A 14,959-nucleotide genomic window follows, 5' to 3' on the forward strand; every position below is an offset into this window, starting at 1 on the left:
TGAATCGATATATTTGCTCTACTTATCCTGAATAAATAAATCCGATAAAGACTCTCAATCCTGCTGGAAGGGTCCTAGAAGTAGGAAGAATCTCCGTATTAATAAACATGCAAACAGTACATTAGTGTTCCTCACTATAACATTTCGTGCTGTTGAAACAGAATTCATATTTAATCTGTTCGTCGCGACTAGTTGTAATTATCTTCTAGTGTACAACTATTTAGATTACGTGGAATACGTGATTTCAAACTCACGAAGCGACTGAGTGGCTTTGAAATTTTCGAGTATGTTGGTACCTCTGGAAACGCAGTGTCGTTTTACTTATAGTAACCCTATTAATTACCAAATTTAGACTCTTCCAGTGACTCATGTCCGCACAAAGAGACTGCCGCATGTTTGACACGTGACTCCCATACATTCCTCGCAAGTGTAAAACTAACGGATCAAAGAGTGCTAGCCAACAATCGAACGTCACCGCGCGCCATCCCTCATTATTTATAGATCATGCACAGCACCCTTGATTACGCCAAATAAATTACAGTCGGTTTTCCGAAAGAAAGAAGCCGTTCTATTGTTAAAGGTCGTAAAATCAGCATATCCATGGAATGTCTAATGAAAAAGCGCAGCCTTCTTAGATTGCGTCGTGACCCTTTTCAACTAGCAATGCTAATCGATTTGTAATTAACCTCCTATTGGGTTTTTTTGAATTTAATTGCAGCCAAGGGGTGACACGTCGTTTTATTCCGGTTCCAATGAACCGACAAACACACATGTGTGCGTCTAGTACTAGAAGAGGGATTTTAATGACGGGGTGATTCATACATTCATACGATTGAAATCGCGATTACGATTTTAATTTCGGTCCTCCGAGAGCTAGTTAAAACTATGGACGGGAATTCGATCGGTTTTATTGTTTGGAAGAAGTGGTTTATTAACACTCGAGATTTCTCCTGGCGATGAGGTTTTACATTTATCGCAATTATGGTGTTTCCGTTTTATATGCATGCTCTGCAAGTGACTGCCTTGAATTTTATTTAATGCGCATTTTTCAACGGTGTTAATAAAACTTACTGAAGCTGCAGAAGCAGAGTTGGCGGTGATATTTGCACCGTTGAATGGTATAATTTACACAGTCGACGGTTTTTGTTTTTTTCTGAAGTTTTGACTAATGAAACGAATCATTTCATTTCTAGAGCGGAGCATGTTGCCAATTGGTTGCAACCGATTTTTTCAACTTTTTTTTTTATTAAAATTCGTATCTTCGTCAGTTTTTAAGCTATCGCAATAAAATTTGGAGAGGTTACGATCTATAAAGTGTTCATTAATTGTGCCAAATTTCAAAATTTTAAAACAAGAAATGGGGACTTTCGAAATTTTCACTTTAGGACCAACCAAAAATTTTTAACTTTTTTGTACTAAAATTCGTATCTTTGTCAGTTTTTATGTTATCGCAATAAAATTTGGGAAGGTTAGGTATTTCTAAAGTGTTTTATAACTGTGCCAAATTTTAAAATTTTAGAACAAGAGATAGAGATCAAAAAATAAAACAAAAACTGATACATTCGTTTTATTTATAAATACAAACTATAAATGTAATCAAGTTTCGAAAAATAAAAAAATACTTTGATTATAATGTAAACATAACGAATTACGGTTATTAATAACAATAAGTATTTGTTTTTGTAAAAAGAGCGAACATTACTTGGAAAGTTCATTATGTTTCTTAACGGACATGATCCTGAACTTCACCGGCAACTTTCCTTTCTCATTTAAGTAACTCTTCACAGCCGTAAAAGACAAAGCAACACACCTCTCTTCATTAAACAAACTCGCCGCATTAACAACATCATTGTCGCAAATTTCCGTAATCTTATACTTCCGAATCGGTCCATTGCTAATCTCAAACTCGTAATAATAATTCTTCGCTTGCTTCTTCAGCCCTATAAACTGAAACGTCCAAAAAACCATCTTCTTCGCGACATCCACCATAAACTTGTACCAAAAATACTGCGACCCGTTAAAAAACGAGATAATCTGAACATCCTTGAACTCCTGCTCAAATTTAATATCCATGTCCATCTGCATCTTGTATTCCATACTGTTTCTATGTTCTTGTTTGAAATGCTGCTCCAAATCCGCGTAGTTCCCATACCATTCGCATTTCCACTTCGCGAATTTCCGCCCTTCACATAGAAACTTTCTATGTTTGCACTCAGCTTCGTGGTCGGCTTTCTCAGTGGGTAACAAGGAAAACTTGCATCCTTTATCGGCAAAAAAACAGGGAGATTTTAGGGACTTTGGCATACCTTCGATGATTTGTTCAAGTTGGTAATTGCGGGCGGTGGACATGGGCCCCCGACATTGGGGGCACTTTGTCACTTTATTAGCTGTGATGCAGTCGCCGCACATACTATGACCAGCGTGGCAGAGGAGAATGGGGGCGCACATTGTCTCGAGACAGATGGGGCACATCATCACCCGGTCGAGTTGGTTCGCCATCTAAAATAAAAGAGATTTGAATTTCGCGCGGTTTGATGGGTGAGTCCCCTTTTTTCCTTCTCGGCCAAAGAAGTGACGATGGTTAATAACAAATTAGACAGAAACTTACTTTAGAGAGGCACTTCAAGAAAGATATTCCGCCAAAAATCGCAGTTTTAGCGTCAGAAAACTTCACAATAACACCCCGAGAAAATACTTGGTTCGCTGCTTTTTGACAGCGATAAAGTGGCGCAGGCGCATTAAGGGAAGATAAGGAATGTATTGCTAGTTGCGGTGGGGGCGCCACATTTGAACTTTTTTAACGAAATTGTTGTTATTCCCCTCGTGTGTGTCGAAAATTGAATTCAGTAATTAGTCTGCAATGCACAAACCGACGGAATTAATTACAGCTCTGTGCTTTTTTCCCTCCGCGTTTGATGTTTTTTGGGGCTGTTTTCACCGTCACATAAATAGCGGAACGAGCAGTTTTTCTCAAGTAATCTGAGACAATGTCAACCGGGTCCCGTGGGTTAGATATGCACCCTTTAAGAAGTCAGTCGTTAAGATTAAAACACGAGACAATAAAAATAAACGAGCACTGAAAGTTTTAGTTAGATAACGTTTCGTTTCACATTTTAATTCTCGATCTTTAATTAAATAAATAGAAAGTCGAAGAGAGAATCTGAGCGTTTTTGGTGTACGCCGAGTCGGCATTCAAGCCCAGTAAACCATTTTCTTATTTCCGCTTCCATATGGAGGAGTTGAATGGGGAAAGTTCCGGTGCTTACGTCAAAACTCGTGGATCAGGATTTCCTCTTTAGAATTGTATATCAAACGTATCGCGATTTGAATTAAACTCACCTCGTGTTTAAGATAGAACAAGGAGGCTTTAAAAAATTCAGTGTTTGCGTTGACGAGGGAAAGTGGATTGGAATGGATGAAAATGACTTCAGAAGTTCTGATCCTTGGCGGAGTTGAGGACGACTTACGAGGTTTGTGTTTTTCGTTGGCTTTACCTACTTCAGATTACTTCTGGGGGAAACAAAAGGGATTTCAACTATATTCATTATACTTTATACGGAGGCCGTGTTATCCTTTTTACAGCCTCCAAAACCACGCCGAATTATAACTAAACTACCACCACTATAAAACTGCATTTTGCACTCACGACAATTGCATTTTAACATAAAATTCAGTTAGTCGACCCCACGTCCGCACCCCCGTTCCAAATCAATCGTTTTTATCAATAGCCGATAAGCCTAAATAATAGAGCCGGATGACGAGAGTTGAATCATGGCCGTACAAACGTCTTATTATGCACAACCACCCCAATTCCACCCCACGATCTGTACACCATTATCGGTTATGGACTGTTAGCCCCAATGACCCATTGCGTGAGGGTTGGGGTGTGGGGCTCTCATCTGTTCAAACACTCTGTATTCAGTTTACTAGGGCCATTGTTTCTGCGTTGGCCAGGTTATGGAAGAACGCTTTAAATCATTCATTAATCGACGATTTTAGTACAGAAATCATGAATTAATAACGAAGGATCAGCGCGGAATGATTTTAAATGACTTAAATGATTCATGCTCACATCCGAAACTTGCAGAAATTTGAATTTTACTCAGCAATCGGCAAACTTAATGAATAATTTAAAGGAATTAATAGACACCGTAAATTGGCTTTGTTCAAATTAGTTTTAATTTCCCTTGCCACGTAAAAGTTTTATTAGAATATTCGGTTTGAATTAGTTTAATTTTAATTTCTGCGAAATTTACGTAATTGTGTTTTTTCGGACGATTTGGAGTTGGCACTTGTTGTCGCTGCCTTTATTTATATCAATGAGACGAAATTAAGTTCGCGAGCAATTTATTTCGCGATACCAATTTTCTACAATTTTCTAATTTGGCGAAGGTGATAAACATGTTCAAACTAGTAAAATTTCTAAATTTCGTTGCCACAGCGCAAAAATTACCAGAATGACAAATTTTTATTTAAAAAAAGTGGTAATTTTTAGTTCGTTTGCAAAATTAAATTTTCTACAACTGTTTTTTCTGCTCTATAACTTTCTAATTTGGTGCAGGTGATAAACGTGTTTAAATTAGTAAAATCCCCAAATTTTGTTACTACAGCGTAAAAATACCAGAATTACAAATTTTTATTTAAAAAAAACGGGAGTTTTTAGCTCGTTTGCAAAATAAAAATTTCTAAAAACTGTCTTCTCTGCTCTACAACTTTCTAATTTAGTGGACGTGATAAACTTGTTTAAACTAGTATAATCCCTTAACTTCATAGCCAAAGCATGAAAAATAACCAGATTTTCAAATTTAAAAAAAAAATGGTAATTTTTAGTTCGTTTGCACAATAAAAATTTCTAAAATTTGTCTCCTCTGCTCTACAACTTTCTAATTTGGAAGACGTGATAAACGTGTTTAAATTAGTAAAATCCCTAAATTTCGTTGCTCCAGCATGAAAATTACCAGATTTACAAATTCTTATTTAAAAAAATGGGAATTTTAGATCGTTTGCAAAATAAAAATTTCTAAAAACTGTCTCCTTTGTCTACTATTTTCTAATTTGGAGGAGGTGATAAACAAGTTCTAACTAGTAGAATCCTGAAATTTCATTGACGCAGCGTGAAAATTCTAGAATAACAAATTTTTATTTAAAAAACTGGGAATTTTTAGCTCGTTTGCAAAATAAAATTTTTTAAAAACTGTCTTCTCTGTCTACAACTTTCCAATTTATTAGTGGACGTGATAAACGTATTTAAACTAGTATAATAATCCCTTAATTTAATAGCCACAGCATGAAAATTACCAAATTTACAAATTTGTATTTAAAAAAAAGTGGAAATTTTAGTTCGTTCGCAAAATAAAAATTTCTAAAATTTGTCTCCTTTGCTCTACAACTTTCTAATTTAGAGGATGTGATGAACGTGTTTAAACTAGTAAAATCATTAAATTTCGTTGCCACAGCAGAAAAATTACCAGAATTACAAATTTTTATTTAAAAAACTGGGAATTTTTAGTTTATTTGCAAAAGAAAAATTCCTAAAAATTGTCTCCTCTGCTCTACAACTTTCTAATTTGGCGCAGGTGATAAACGTGTTTAAACTAGTAAAATCCCTAAATTTCATAGCCACAGCGTAAAAATTACCAGAATTACAAATTTTTATTTAAAAAAAATGGGAATTTTTAGCACGTTTGCAAAATAAAAATTTCTAAATACTGTCTTCTCTGCTCTACAACTTTCTAATTTGGAGGAGGTGATAAACAAGTCCAAACTACTAAAATCCCCAAATTTCGTTAGCACACCGTAAAAATTACCAGAATTACAAATTTTTATTTAAAAAATTGAAATTTTTAGTTCGTTTGCAAAATAAAAATTTCGAAAAATTGTCTTCTCTGCTCTACTTTTTAATTTGGAGGAGGTGATAAACAGTTCAAACTACTAAAATCCCCAAATTTCGTTGCCACACCGTAAAAATTACCAGAATTACAAATTTTTATTTAAAAAAAATGGGAATTTTTAGTACGTTTGCAAAATAAAAATTTCTAAAAACTGTCTCGTTTGCTCTATAAGTTTTTAATTTGGAGGAGATGATAAACAAGTTCAAACTACTAAAATCTCCAAATTTGGTTGCCACACCGTAAAAATTACCAGAATTACAAATTTTTATTAAAAAAATGGGAATTTTTAATACGTTTTCAAATTAGTTTTTCAAAAACTCAAACTGCAATTTATCGAAAGTAATCAAAACATTTACGTAATTGTGTTTTTTCGGACGATTTGGAGTGCACTTGTTGCCGCCCCCGTCGCCGCCTTTATTTATATCGATGAGACGAAATAAAGCTCGCGAGCAATTTATTTCGCGATACCAATAATAAGGAAGAGCCCGGTAAAGTGATGTTTTCCGGCCTTTCCTCATTCATCACGCAGATAGCGTCAGGTAATGGAAAAATCCGCCTCGATATCATCTATTGGATTCGATTCTTTTTTGAAATCGCCGCGGTCCCTTCTTTTTCTCATCTTCTACTTTCCACCTTTTTCCTTTGAGACATTATTTATTTCCTTAGAATTAGACAAAATAAAATTAGAGGGCAATTAAGCAAGTTAATCGGCTTTATTTAAGGGCGCTCGAGGAATTTTTGTTCGGAATTAATGTAGTATAACCTGAACAATTTATTTTGGTGAAGTTTGCAAGTGTTACTCCCCTGTTTCAGTGTGCCAACCATAATGTCAGCTATCATCCCTAACTCAATTATGTCGGTCCCAAGACGGCGTCTGTTTAAAATTCCCACCCTATTAACTGGATAGTAAGATGGCTCACCTTAGATTAACTAGACGAGAAATCATCCATTAGATTTAGTGGGTATTTATGCCAGATTTCCTCCGTGACAGACACATCTCACTTGGAACAATAGACAAGAACTTCTCCACCCGCTTATACATAACTTACCCCCAAGATCTGACCCGGGATCTGAATTTATAATTAGTTAATTGTGTTATTAAAAAAGGTGGATGCGCCGGGAAAACGCCGTTTTTTTGCCGCCCCATAAAAAATTCAAACTTCTCTGATTAGCCTCTTACTATTTATTCGCATCTCAGCGTTGCTCCTCACGTCCTCACAATATTTTTTTCGTGGGTAAAATATGCAAAGCTTTGCGATAAAAATCGTGGCAATGTTAGCGATATCTTCGAGACGTGTCAGGACGTGTCTTTCCCGATTTGTCGTCATATTCCGTCTTTAAACTTGATTGTGATTTTTAATTAGTCGCTTGGGTACTGTTGTGAAGTGGCAAGAACTCGAGGTGGGAAATTAGAAGGCAACTGGGGGAAATTCCAGGATCTACTAACTTAACTCATAAGTGATCCCGGCTCATTTATCACAGAGAGAAACCGCAACACCGACACCCAGACGCTGCCACGTTCCTTAATCCTGGCGCTTCTCACTTTTATATCTTCGAGAGGGTCGCTGGAAACTTAGGCAAAATGAAGGATGAATATAAAGAATGTAGGCAGTTAAGGGCTTGGAAAGTTGCGGAGTTTGATGTTTGTGGGGGCGGAAAGAGACATGTGGCAGTCTCCTGAGCATATTTTGATAATTTCACAACCTTGGATTGTTGATGATCAGAAACCAGTTAGTCGAGATCGTATTTTCATCCTCCCAACATGGAAAAGTTTCTAATAATTGTAGTTTTACTGTCTTTTGTAACATTTAACTCTGGTACGTACGTTTTGTTTAAAATACAATTTTTTTCAAGATTTTTCTAGTTTCTGGCATATCCTGCTATACCAAACTACAGGATTTTTTCAAAACGATCGAGCCCGAATTCTTGGGAAATTTTTCATCTCAACTATTATCTGATATCGAGAGAAATGAAAATAAGCTTATGGACTGCAATGAAAATCATTTTTATTTTAAAATTTTCCCGGCTCCGCCACCCGGAACAGTTTTCACATGTTTCAGTGCAACCGTACCAAGTAAAAATTTCAACGATTCGATTAAATTTGTTGTTATTGCGTATTTTAATAGATGATATGGGGGAAATTGTTAAAGTTGAAGGATGTATGCGAAAAGGATCTTGTTCTGATGTAAGAAAAACTATTGGAAATGTGTTTCACAACTCAACTACGTGCCGTGAAATTCCAGGGATTAATTCAGGAGAAAAAAAAATGGGATTTGGTTTGGCGATAATAACGTTAATTCTTGTTTTTTGTTTGCTGTTTTAATGTCTTAACCTTACCTTTAATGTGTAAACTATATTTTATTAATGTATGTATTGTATCTTACTTTTAAAAATTCGGAAAATTATTGGTGCTTATTTTACTCAGAATTTCACGCCAAATTCATATAAGAGTATCATTTTACGATGTCTATAATCAATATTTTTAAAATCCGTCCCTGATTTTGAAAAAAATTGTTATTTTAGACATATAGTTAACATGTCTAAAGTAGTAATCTGTCCTAATTTTATTGCCCTAGTGTCCATACTACCAAACTTACTGGTCCGAATGGAAAATTTTGAAATTTGTTAGCTCGTCTTCAAAATGAAAATTTATAAAATCCGTCCCTGCTGTTCAAAAATTTTGGGATTTCCGACAGTCAGTAAGTCACAAATAGTAAGCTCTCCAAATTTTATTGCATTAGCATTAAAATTATCAAAATTACAGGTCCGAATGAAAAATATTGGAGATTTTTTGCTCGTCTTGAAAATAAAAATTTCTAAAATCCGTCCCTGTTGCTCAAAAAAATTGGAATTTCAGACAAACAGTCAACAGATTAAAAATAGTAATCTCTCTAAATTTTATTGACCTAATCTCAAAACTACAAAAATAACAGGTCCGAATGGAAAATATAGGTAATTTTTGGCCCGTTTTGAAAATGAAAATTTCTAAAATCCGTTTCTGTTGCTCAAAAGTTTTGGAATTTTGGGCATGTAGTCAATAAGTCACAAATAAGAATCTCTCTAAATTTAATTTCCGTACCACTAAAATTACCAAACTTACAGGTCTGAATGGAAAACTTTGGAACTTTTTACCTCGTCTTCAAAATGAAAATTTTTAAAATCCGTCCCTGTTGCTCAAAAATTTTGGGATTTGAAACAAACAGTCAACAGGTTTAGACTAGTAATCTCTCTAAATTTCATTGCCGTAGTGTTAAAACTACTAAAATTACAGGCCCAAATGGAGAATATTGGAATTTTTTGGCCTCTCTTGAACATAAAAATTTCTAAAATCCGTCCTTGTTTCTCAAAAAATTTGGAATTTGGAACAGGCAGTCAATAAATCAAAAATAATAATTTGTCTAAATTTCATTGCTCTAGTGTCAAAACTACAAAAATTACAGGTTCGAATGGAAAATATTGGAAATTTTTGGCCCGTCTTCAAAATGAAAATTTCTAAAATTTGTCTCTGTTGCTCAAAAAATTTGGAATTTTGAACAAACAGTCAAAAGGTTAAAAATATTAATCTCTCCAAATTTCATTGCCATAGTGTCAAAACTACCGAAATTACAGGTCTGAATGGAAAGTATTCGAATTTTTTGGCCCGTCTTGAAAATGAAAATTTCTAAAATTTGTCACTGTTGCTCCAAAAATTGAGACTTTGAACAGACAGTCAACAGATTAATAATAGTAATTTCTTCAAATTTCATTGCCCTAGTGTCAAAACTACCAAAATTACAGGTCCAAATGGAAAATATTAGAAATTTTTGGCTTGTCTTGAAAATGAAAATTTCCAAAATCCGTCTCTATTGCTCAAAAAATTTGGGATTTCGGACAGGCACTCAATAAGTCACAAATGGTAATTTCTTTAAATTTTATTGCAGTAGCATCAAAATTATTAAAATTACAGGTCTGAATGGAAAATATTGGAGATTTTTAGCTCGTCTTGAAAACGAAAATTTCTAAAATCCGTCTCTGATGTTAAAAAAATTGGGATTTCGGACAGATAGTCAATAAGTCACAAATAGTAATCTCTCTAAATTTCATTTCTTTTACTTCATAGTTTCTATCTTCAGAGTTCGCCAGAAGGGACGCTCATAAATAATATTTAGCAGTACGAACTGACAATCATCATGTCAATAATATAAACCGAATTCCGAAATTTTCGAAACCGAAAATTTAACTTTCCGACTCAAATATATTTCGGTCGATATCTAGCTTATCTGTGGAGCAACCTTAACTTTCAAACTGAGATAAATTTGATGATGTTATCATTGCATTTGTTTTTTTACTACCAACATAATTTCAAAGAAGTTTGACTTGATAAAAAATGACAGCGCCGATGGTTTTACGCTCGGCATTATTAGTTAGCAATAAATTTTAACAGCCAGTAAATCCCTAATAAAACCTCTTCATTGTAATATTTTATCGTCGTAAAAATTCAATATTTCCGCCAGCTGCCCTTCAAGTAACACTAACCATCTGACCCTATTTCTTAAACAACACAGCCAATGAAAGGGTTCACTTTTGTGCTTGATAATTTCCATTCGAAAAGAGCACTTTAAAAACGCACCCTTGATGTTTCCGCTTCCGGTTTTCGGCCAATTCGTAAAATGCGCGATTACAGAAAAAATATGGCTTGCACCCCATATCTCCTTTATTATATCATATTGCTGCATTAACATAAAAAAGAGATACGAAGACGTAGAAGGCGGAATTAATTTGTCTCGTTGTTTATGCATATGCAATGTGTCAACTAAACTGCAAATTGTGTGCACTAAAGTTGTCAGCGTGGGTTGAAAAATCGTCGTCACGTTTATGAAGAGTTATAACTAGTTTTGCGCTTCTTAATCAAGCGGTTGTGGATTTTTTCAAGAGTTATGGTTATCTGTTAGCTACAATTTTCTAATTTGGCGGAGGTGATAAACAAGTTTGAACTACTAAAATCCCCAAATTAAAATTACCAGCTTTGTAAATTTTTAGTTAAAAAAATGGAAATTTTTGTTTTTCAAAAACTCTAACTGCAAAAAATCCAAAGTAATCAAAGTAATCAAACAAGAGTTATGTTTATCTGTTAGCTGAAGCGTGAAATTAAAGGTTTCACTTTGGGCCTGGCGTCAAATTTGTGGCTCCTATGAATAATTTATTCCCTCATTAATATTCAGTTTTAATTAAATTAAACTAAATGCGGAAATTCTCGGCTATGCAACCAACATAACATATTAGTTTGGTTTTCTTGACAGGAGCTCGGCTCGGAATAAAAATTCGAACTTTTCAATATTTGCGCTTATCCCGTTTGATGAATTAAATCCGTGCGACATGGGCACAAATTCCATCAAAAACATCAATCCTGTTGAAAAGCATCGGTGGTGAAATATTACGTTTTCCCCTCTCGTTTGCGCGTTCTTGTGTCGGTAATCATTGTAAGCAGCCAAAAAGCGAAGATAAATGATTCTTGAGCGTAATTTGTATTAGTTGGTAATTTAACAAAATCGCGTTTTTCTAGAATTGGAAGTTTGGACGTGTGGGATGTAACCAAACCGCTGTGACTAACTGACTGTCAGGGTTTAACAACTTTGACTGACGTAGACACGATAAGGGTTGGTTTTGATGCGCGGATACGCTCTGCAATTTCACCTATACGTTTCAATTCATCCCACGATATTTTAAGAGGAATTCCGCGTTATGTCCATTGGGAGAAACGCGATAGTGGGCCTCCAAGCGCTGCTTTAATAGACCTTTCATATCTCACGTCCGAAATGCAAGAAGTGACACTGACGTTCGGCTACTCCTTGGAGAATGATAGCGGAGAGTGACGTTATAATCCCGGCGCATCCACCATTTCCGGTCATTCTAAAAGAGCAACAAGGCGGTAATTGAAGCAGCGGCGCGCGAGTATTTATAAGTTTTTCCTTCAACAGCTTAAAGGTAACGGCTCGAACTTTTCTAATTTGCAAACTTCCCCCCGGCAGATGTTTATAAAATAAACATGAACGGCTCTAAGTTGCGGCATTGGAACCGTTTGAATTCCGTACGCGTCTACAGTCATACATATTGACAGCAGCCCCCTTCAGATATCGATGACATTTGGATTCTATTTGTGTAAAACATGAAATCTGGCCCTGCGATACACATCTATACGCTCCAAACGTGACTTGGTTCGCATAAAACACGCAGAGATCGAACTCTTTTAAATGTTATTTTTAAGAAACGAACTAATCTTCGAATTGATTTATTTAAATTCGGAATCGCTGGTGTTTCGTGTGCGATTTTCCAACGTCTTTGATTTACACTGCAGCAGGTGTGCGGAACGAGTCCGGGGCTCTGGGAGCCGGAATAATACATCGATCTTTTTCGTCTGGTTCGATGATAACTGTTGCTAGTTCGGCGTTTTTTTGTTGTACAAGTTTAATGACTTGTTGAGTTTTTTTTTAGAGACGAAATGGTTTCTTTTACATTTTTACGACTTCCGTAATTAAAGGTTGCAATTCAATTTTTCCACCGCTGACCACCTCGCTCGGCGAAGACTTAAATCCCAACCGCGGGAGGAAAATTCGAGTTTATACTCGTTATCGATTAATGTCGCAGTCATTATTATAATCCGCATTACTCAATGCCGAATTAGAGTCATTAAGAGGCTTTCGTAATGTGTTTATCATTTTTTTCTGGTAGTTCTGCCAACTTCAAGGCGCAAACTTTGAGAGCCCTGCTGTGTCATATTGGCGTGATATGATTTACTTTTTTAGACATATAGTCAACATATTAAAAGTAGTATTCTCTTTAAATGTTATTGCCTTAGGGCCCGATTTCATGTTGACTTGCAGCATTGCAAATCAGAGATGCGCCTTAGCAACCCCAATCAAACTGATGCTACCTTAACAACTGCGTCAACGCAATTTTGCGCCACTGACTTGAAATCGGGCCGTAAGTGTCAAATTTATCAAAATTAGAGGTCTGAATGAAAAATATTGGAGATTTTTGGGCAGTTTTGAAAATGAAAATTTGTAAAATCCGTCCCTGTTGCTTAAAAAAATTGGGATTTGAAGCAGAGAGTCAACAGATTAAAAATAGTAATCTCTCCAAATTTCATTGCCATAGTGTCAAAACTACCAAAACTACAGGTCCGAATAGAGAATATTTGAAATTTTTGGGCAGTCTTGAAAATGAAAATTTTTAATATCCGTCTCTGTTGCTTAAAAATTTTGGGATTTGGAACAAAGAGTCAACAGGTTAAAAATAGTAATCTCTCCAAATTTCGTTGCCCTGGTGGCAAAACTACCAAAATTACAGGTCCGAATGGAAAATTTTGGAAATTTTTGTCCGTTTTGAAAATGAAAATTTCTATAATTCCTCCCTGTTGCTCGAAAAATTTGGGATTTCGGACAGACAGTCAACAGAATAAAATTAGTAATCTCTGCAAATTTTATTGCCCTAGTGTCAAAATTATCAAAATTAGAGGTCCGAATGGAAAATATTGGAAATTTTTGGGCAGTGTTGAAAATGAAAATTTCTAAAAACCGTCCATGTTGCTCAAAAAATTTGGGATTTGGAACAGAAAGTCAACAGGTTAAAAATAGTAATCTCTCCAGATTTCGTTGCCCTGGTGGCAAAACTACCAAAATTACAGGTCCGAATGGAAAATTTTGGAAATTTTTGTCCGTTTTGAAAATAAAAATTTTTGAAATTCCTCCCTGTTGCTCGAAAAGTTTGGGATTTCGGACAGACAGTCAACAGACTAAAATTAGTAATCTCTGCAAATTTTATTGCCCTAGTGTCAAAATTATCAAAATTAGAGGTCCGAATGGAAAATTTTGGAAATTTTTGTCCGTTTTGAAAATGAAAATTTCTAAAATTCCTCCCTGTTGCTCGAAAAATTTGGGATTTTGGACAGACAGTCAACAGAATAAAATTAGTAATCTCTGCAAATTTTATTGCCCTAGTGTCAAAATTATCAAAATTAGAGGTCCGAATGGAAAATATTGGAAATTTTTGGGCAGTGTTGAAGATGAAAATTTCTAAAATCCGTCCCTGTTACTTAAAAAATTTGAGATTTGGAACAGAAAATCAACAGGTTAAAATAGTAATCTTTGCAAATTTCATTGCCATAGTGTCAAAAATACCAAATTTACATGTCCGAATCGAAGATATTTGAAATTTTTTGGCAATCTTGAAAATGAAAATTTCTAAAATCCGTCCCTGTTGCTCAAAAAATTTGGAATTTGGATCAGAGAGTCGACAGGTTAAAAATAGTAATCAGTCTAAATTTCATTGCCCTGATGGCAAAACTACCAAAATTACAGGTCCGAATGGAAAATTTTGTAAATTTTTGTCTGTTTTGAAAATGAAAATTTCTAAAATTCCTCTCTGTAGCTCGAAAAATTTGGGATTTCGGACAGACAGTCAACAGAATAAAATTAGTAATCTCTGCAAATTTCATTGCCCTAGTGTCAAAACTACCAATATTACAGGTCCGATTCTCAAATATTGGAAATATTTGGTCCGATCTTTTTCGACTGGTTCGATGATAACTGTTGCTAGTTCGACATTTTTCTATTGTACAAGTTTACTGACTTGTTGAGATTTTTTTAAAGAGACGAAATTTTTTTCTTTTACATTTTTACGACTTCCGTAATTAAAGGTTGTCATAAAGATTCAATTTTTTCCACCGCTGCCTACCTCGTTCGCCGAAGACTTAAATCCCAATCCCTGGAGTAAAATACGCTAAATTTATACTCGTTATCGATTAGTGTCGCAGTCATTATTATAATCCGCATTACTCAATCCCGGATTAGAGTCATTAAGAGGCTTTCGTAATGTGTTTATCATTTTTTCTGGTAGCTCTGCCAACTTCGAGGCACAAACTTTGAGAGCCGGCCCTGCTGTGTATATATTGGCGTGATATGATTTACTGTCTCCACACGGAGCCATGATTGCTGCCCGCTGTTCCCAAATGAACACATCCATATTTTTTTCACACATGCTGGTGGCAGCCTGTTTGTTAATATGTCCCCCAACGACTGAAATATCTATTC

General features: G+C 35.3%; 2 protein-coding genes across 2 annotated transcripts; one reads left to right on the forward strand and one right to left on the reverse strand.

Moving 5' to 3' along the window:
* Positions 1–1,551: 1,551 nt before the first annotated feature.
* Positions 1,552–2,734, reverse strand: LOC148170907 (E3 ubiquitin-protein ligase SIAH1-like). Its single transcript, XM_088041384.1, has 2 exons — positions 2,609–2,734; positions 1,552–2,499 (listed from the first exon to the last, which is right to left on the reverse strand). The coding sequence occupies exon 2, from the start codon at positions 2,497–2,499 to the stop codon at positions 1,699–1,701; it is 801 nt and encodes a 266-aa protein (XP_087897510.1). The 5' UTR covers positions 2,609–2,734; the 3' UTR covers positions 1,552–1,698.
* A 4,739-nt stretch (positions 2,735–7,473) lies between these two features.
* On the forward strand, positions 7,474–8,214 carry LOC148170908 (uncharacterized). Its single transcript, XM_088042270.1, has 4 exons — positions 7,474–7,563; positions 7,627–7,708; positions 7,756–7,965; positions 8,018–8,214. The coding sequence occupies exons 1-4, from the start codon at positions 7,474–7,476 to the stop codon at positions 8,212–8,214; spliced, it is 579 nt and encodes a 192-aa protein (XP_087898396.1).
* Positions 8,215–14,959: the final 6,745 nt, after the last annotated feature.

The sequence above is a fragment of the Gnatocerus cornutus genome, chromosome 7, assembly GCF_029298725.1.
Source record: "Gnatocerus cornutus isolate USDA-ARS CGAHR chromosome 7, icGnaCorn1.1, whole genome shotgun sequence".
Classification (NCBI taxonomy): Eukaryota; Metazoa; Arthropoda; class Insecta; order Coleoptera; family Tenebrionidae; genus Gnatocerus; species Gnatocerus cornutus.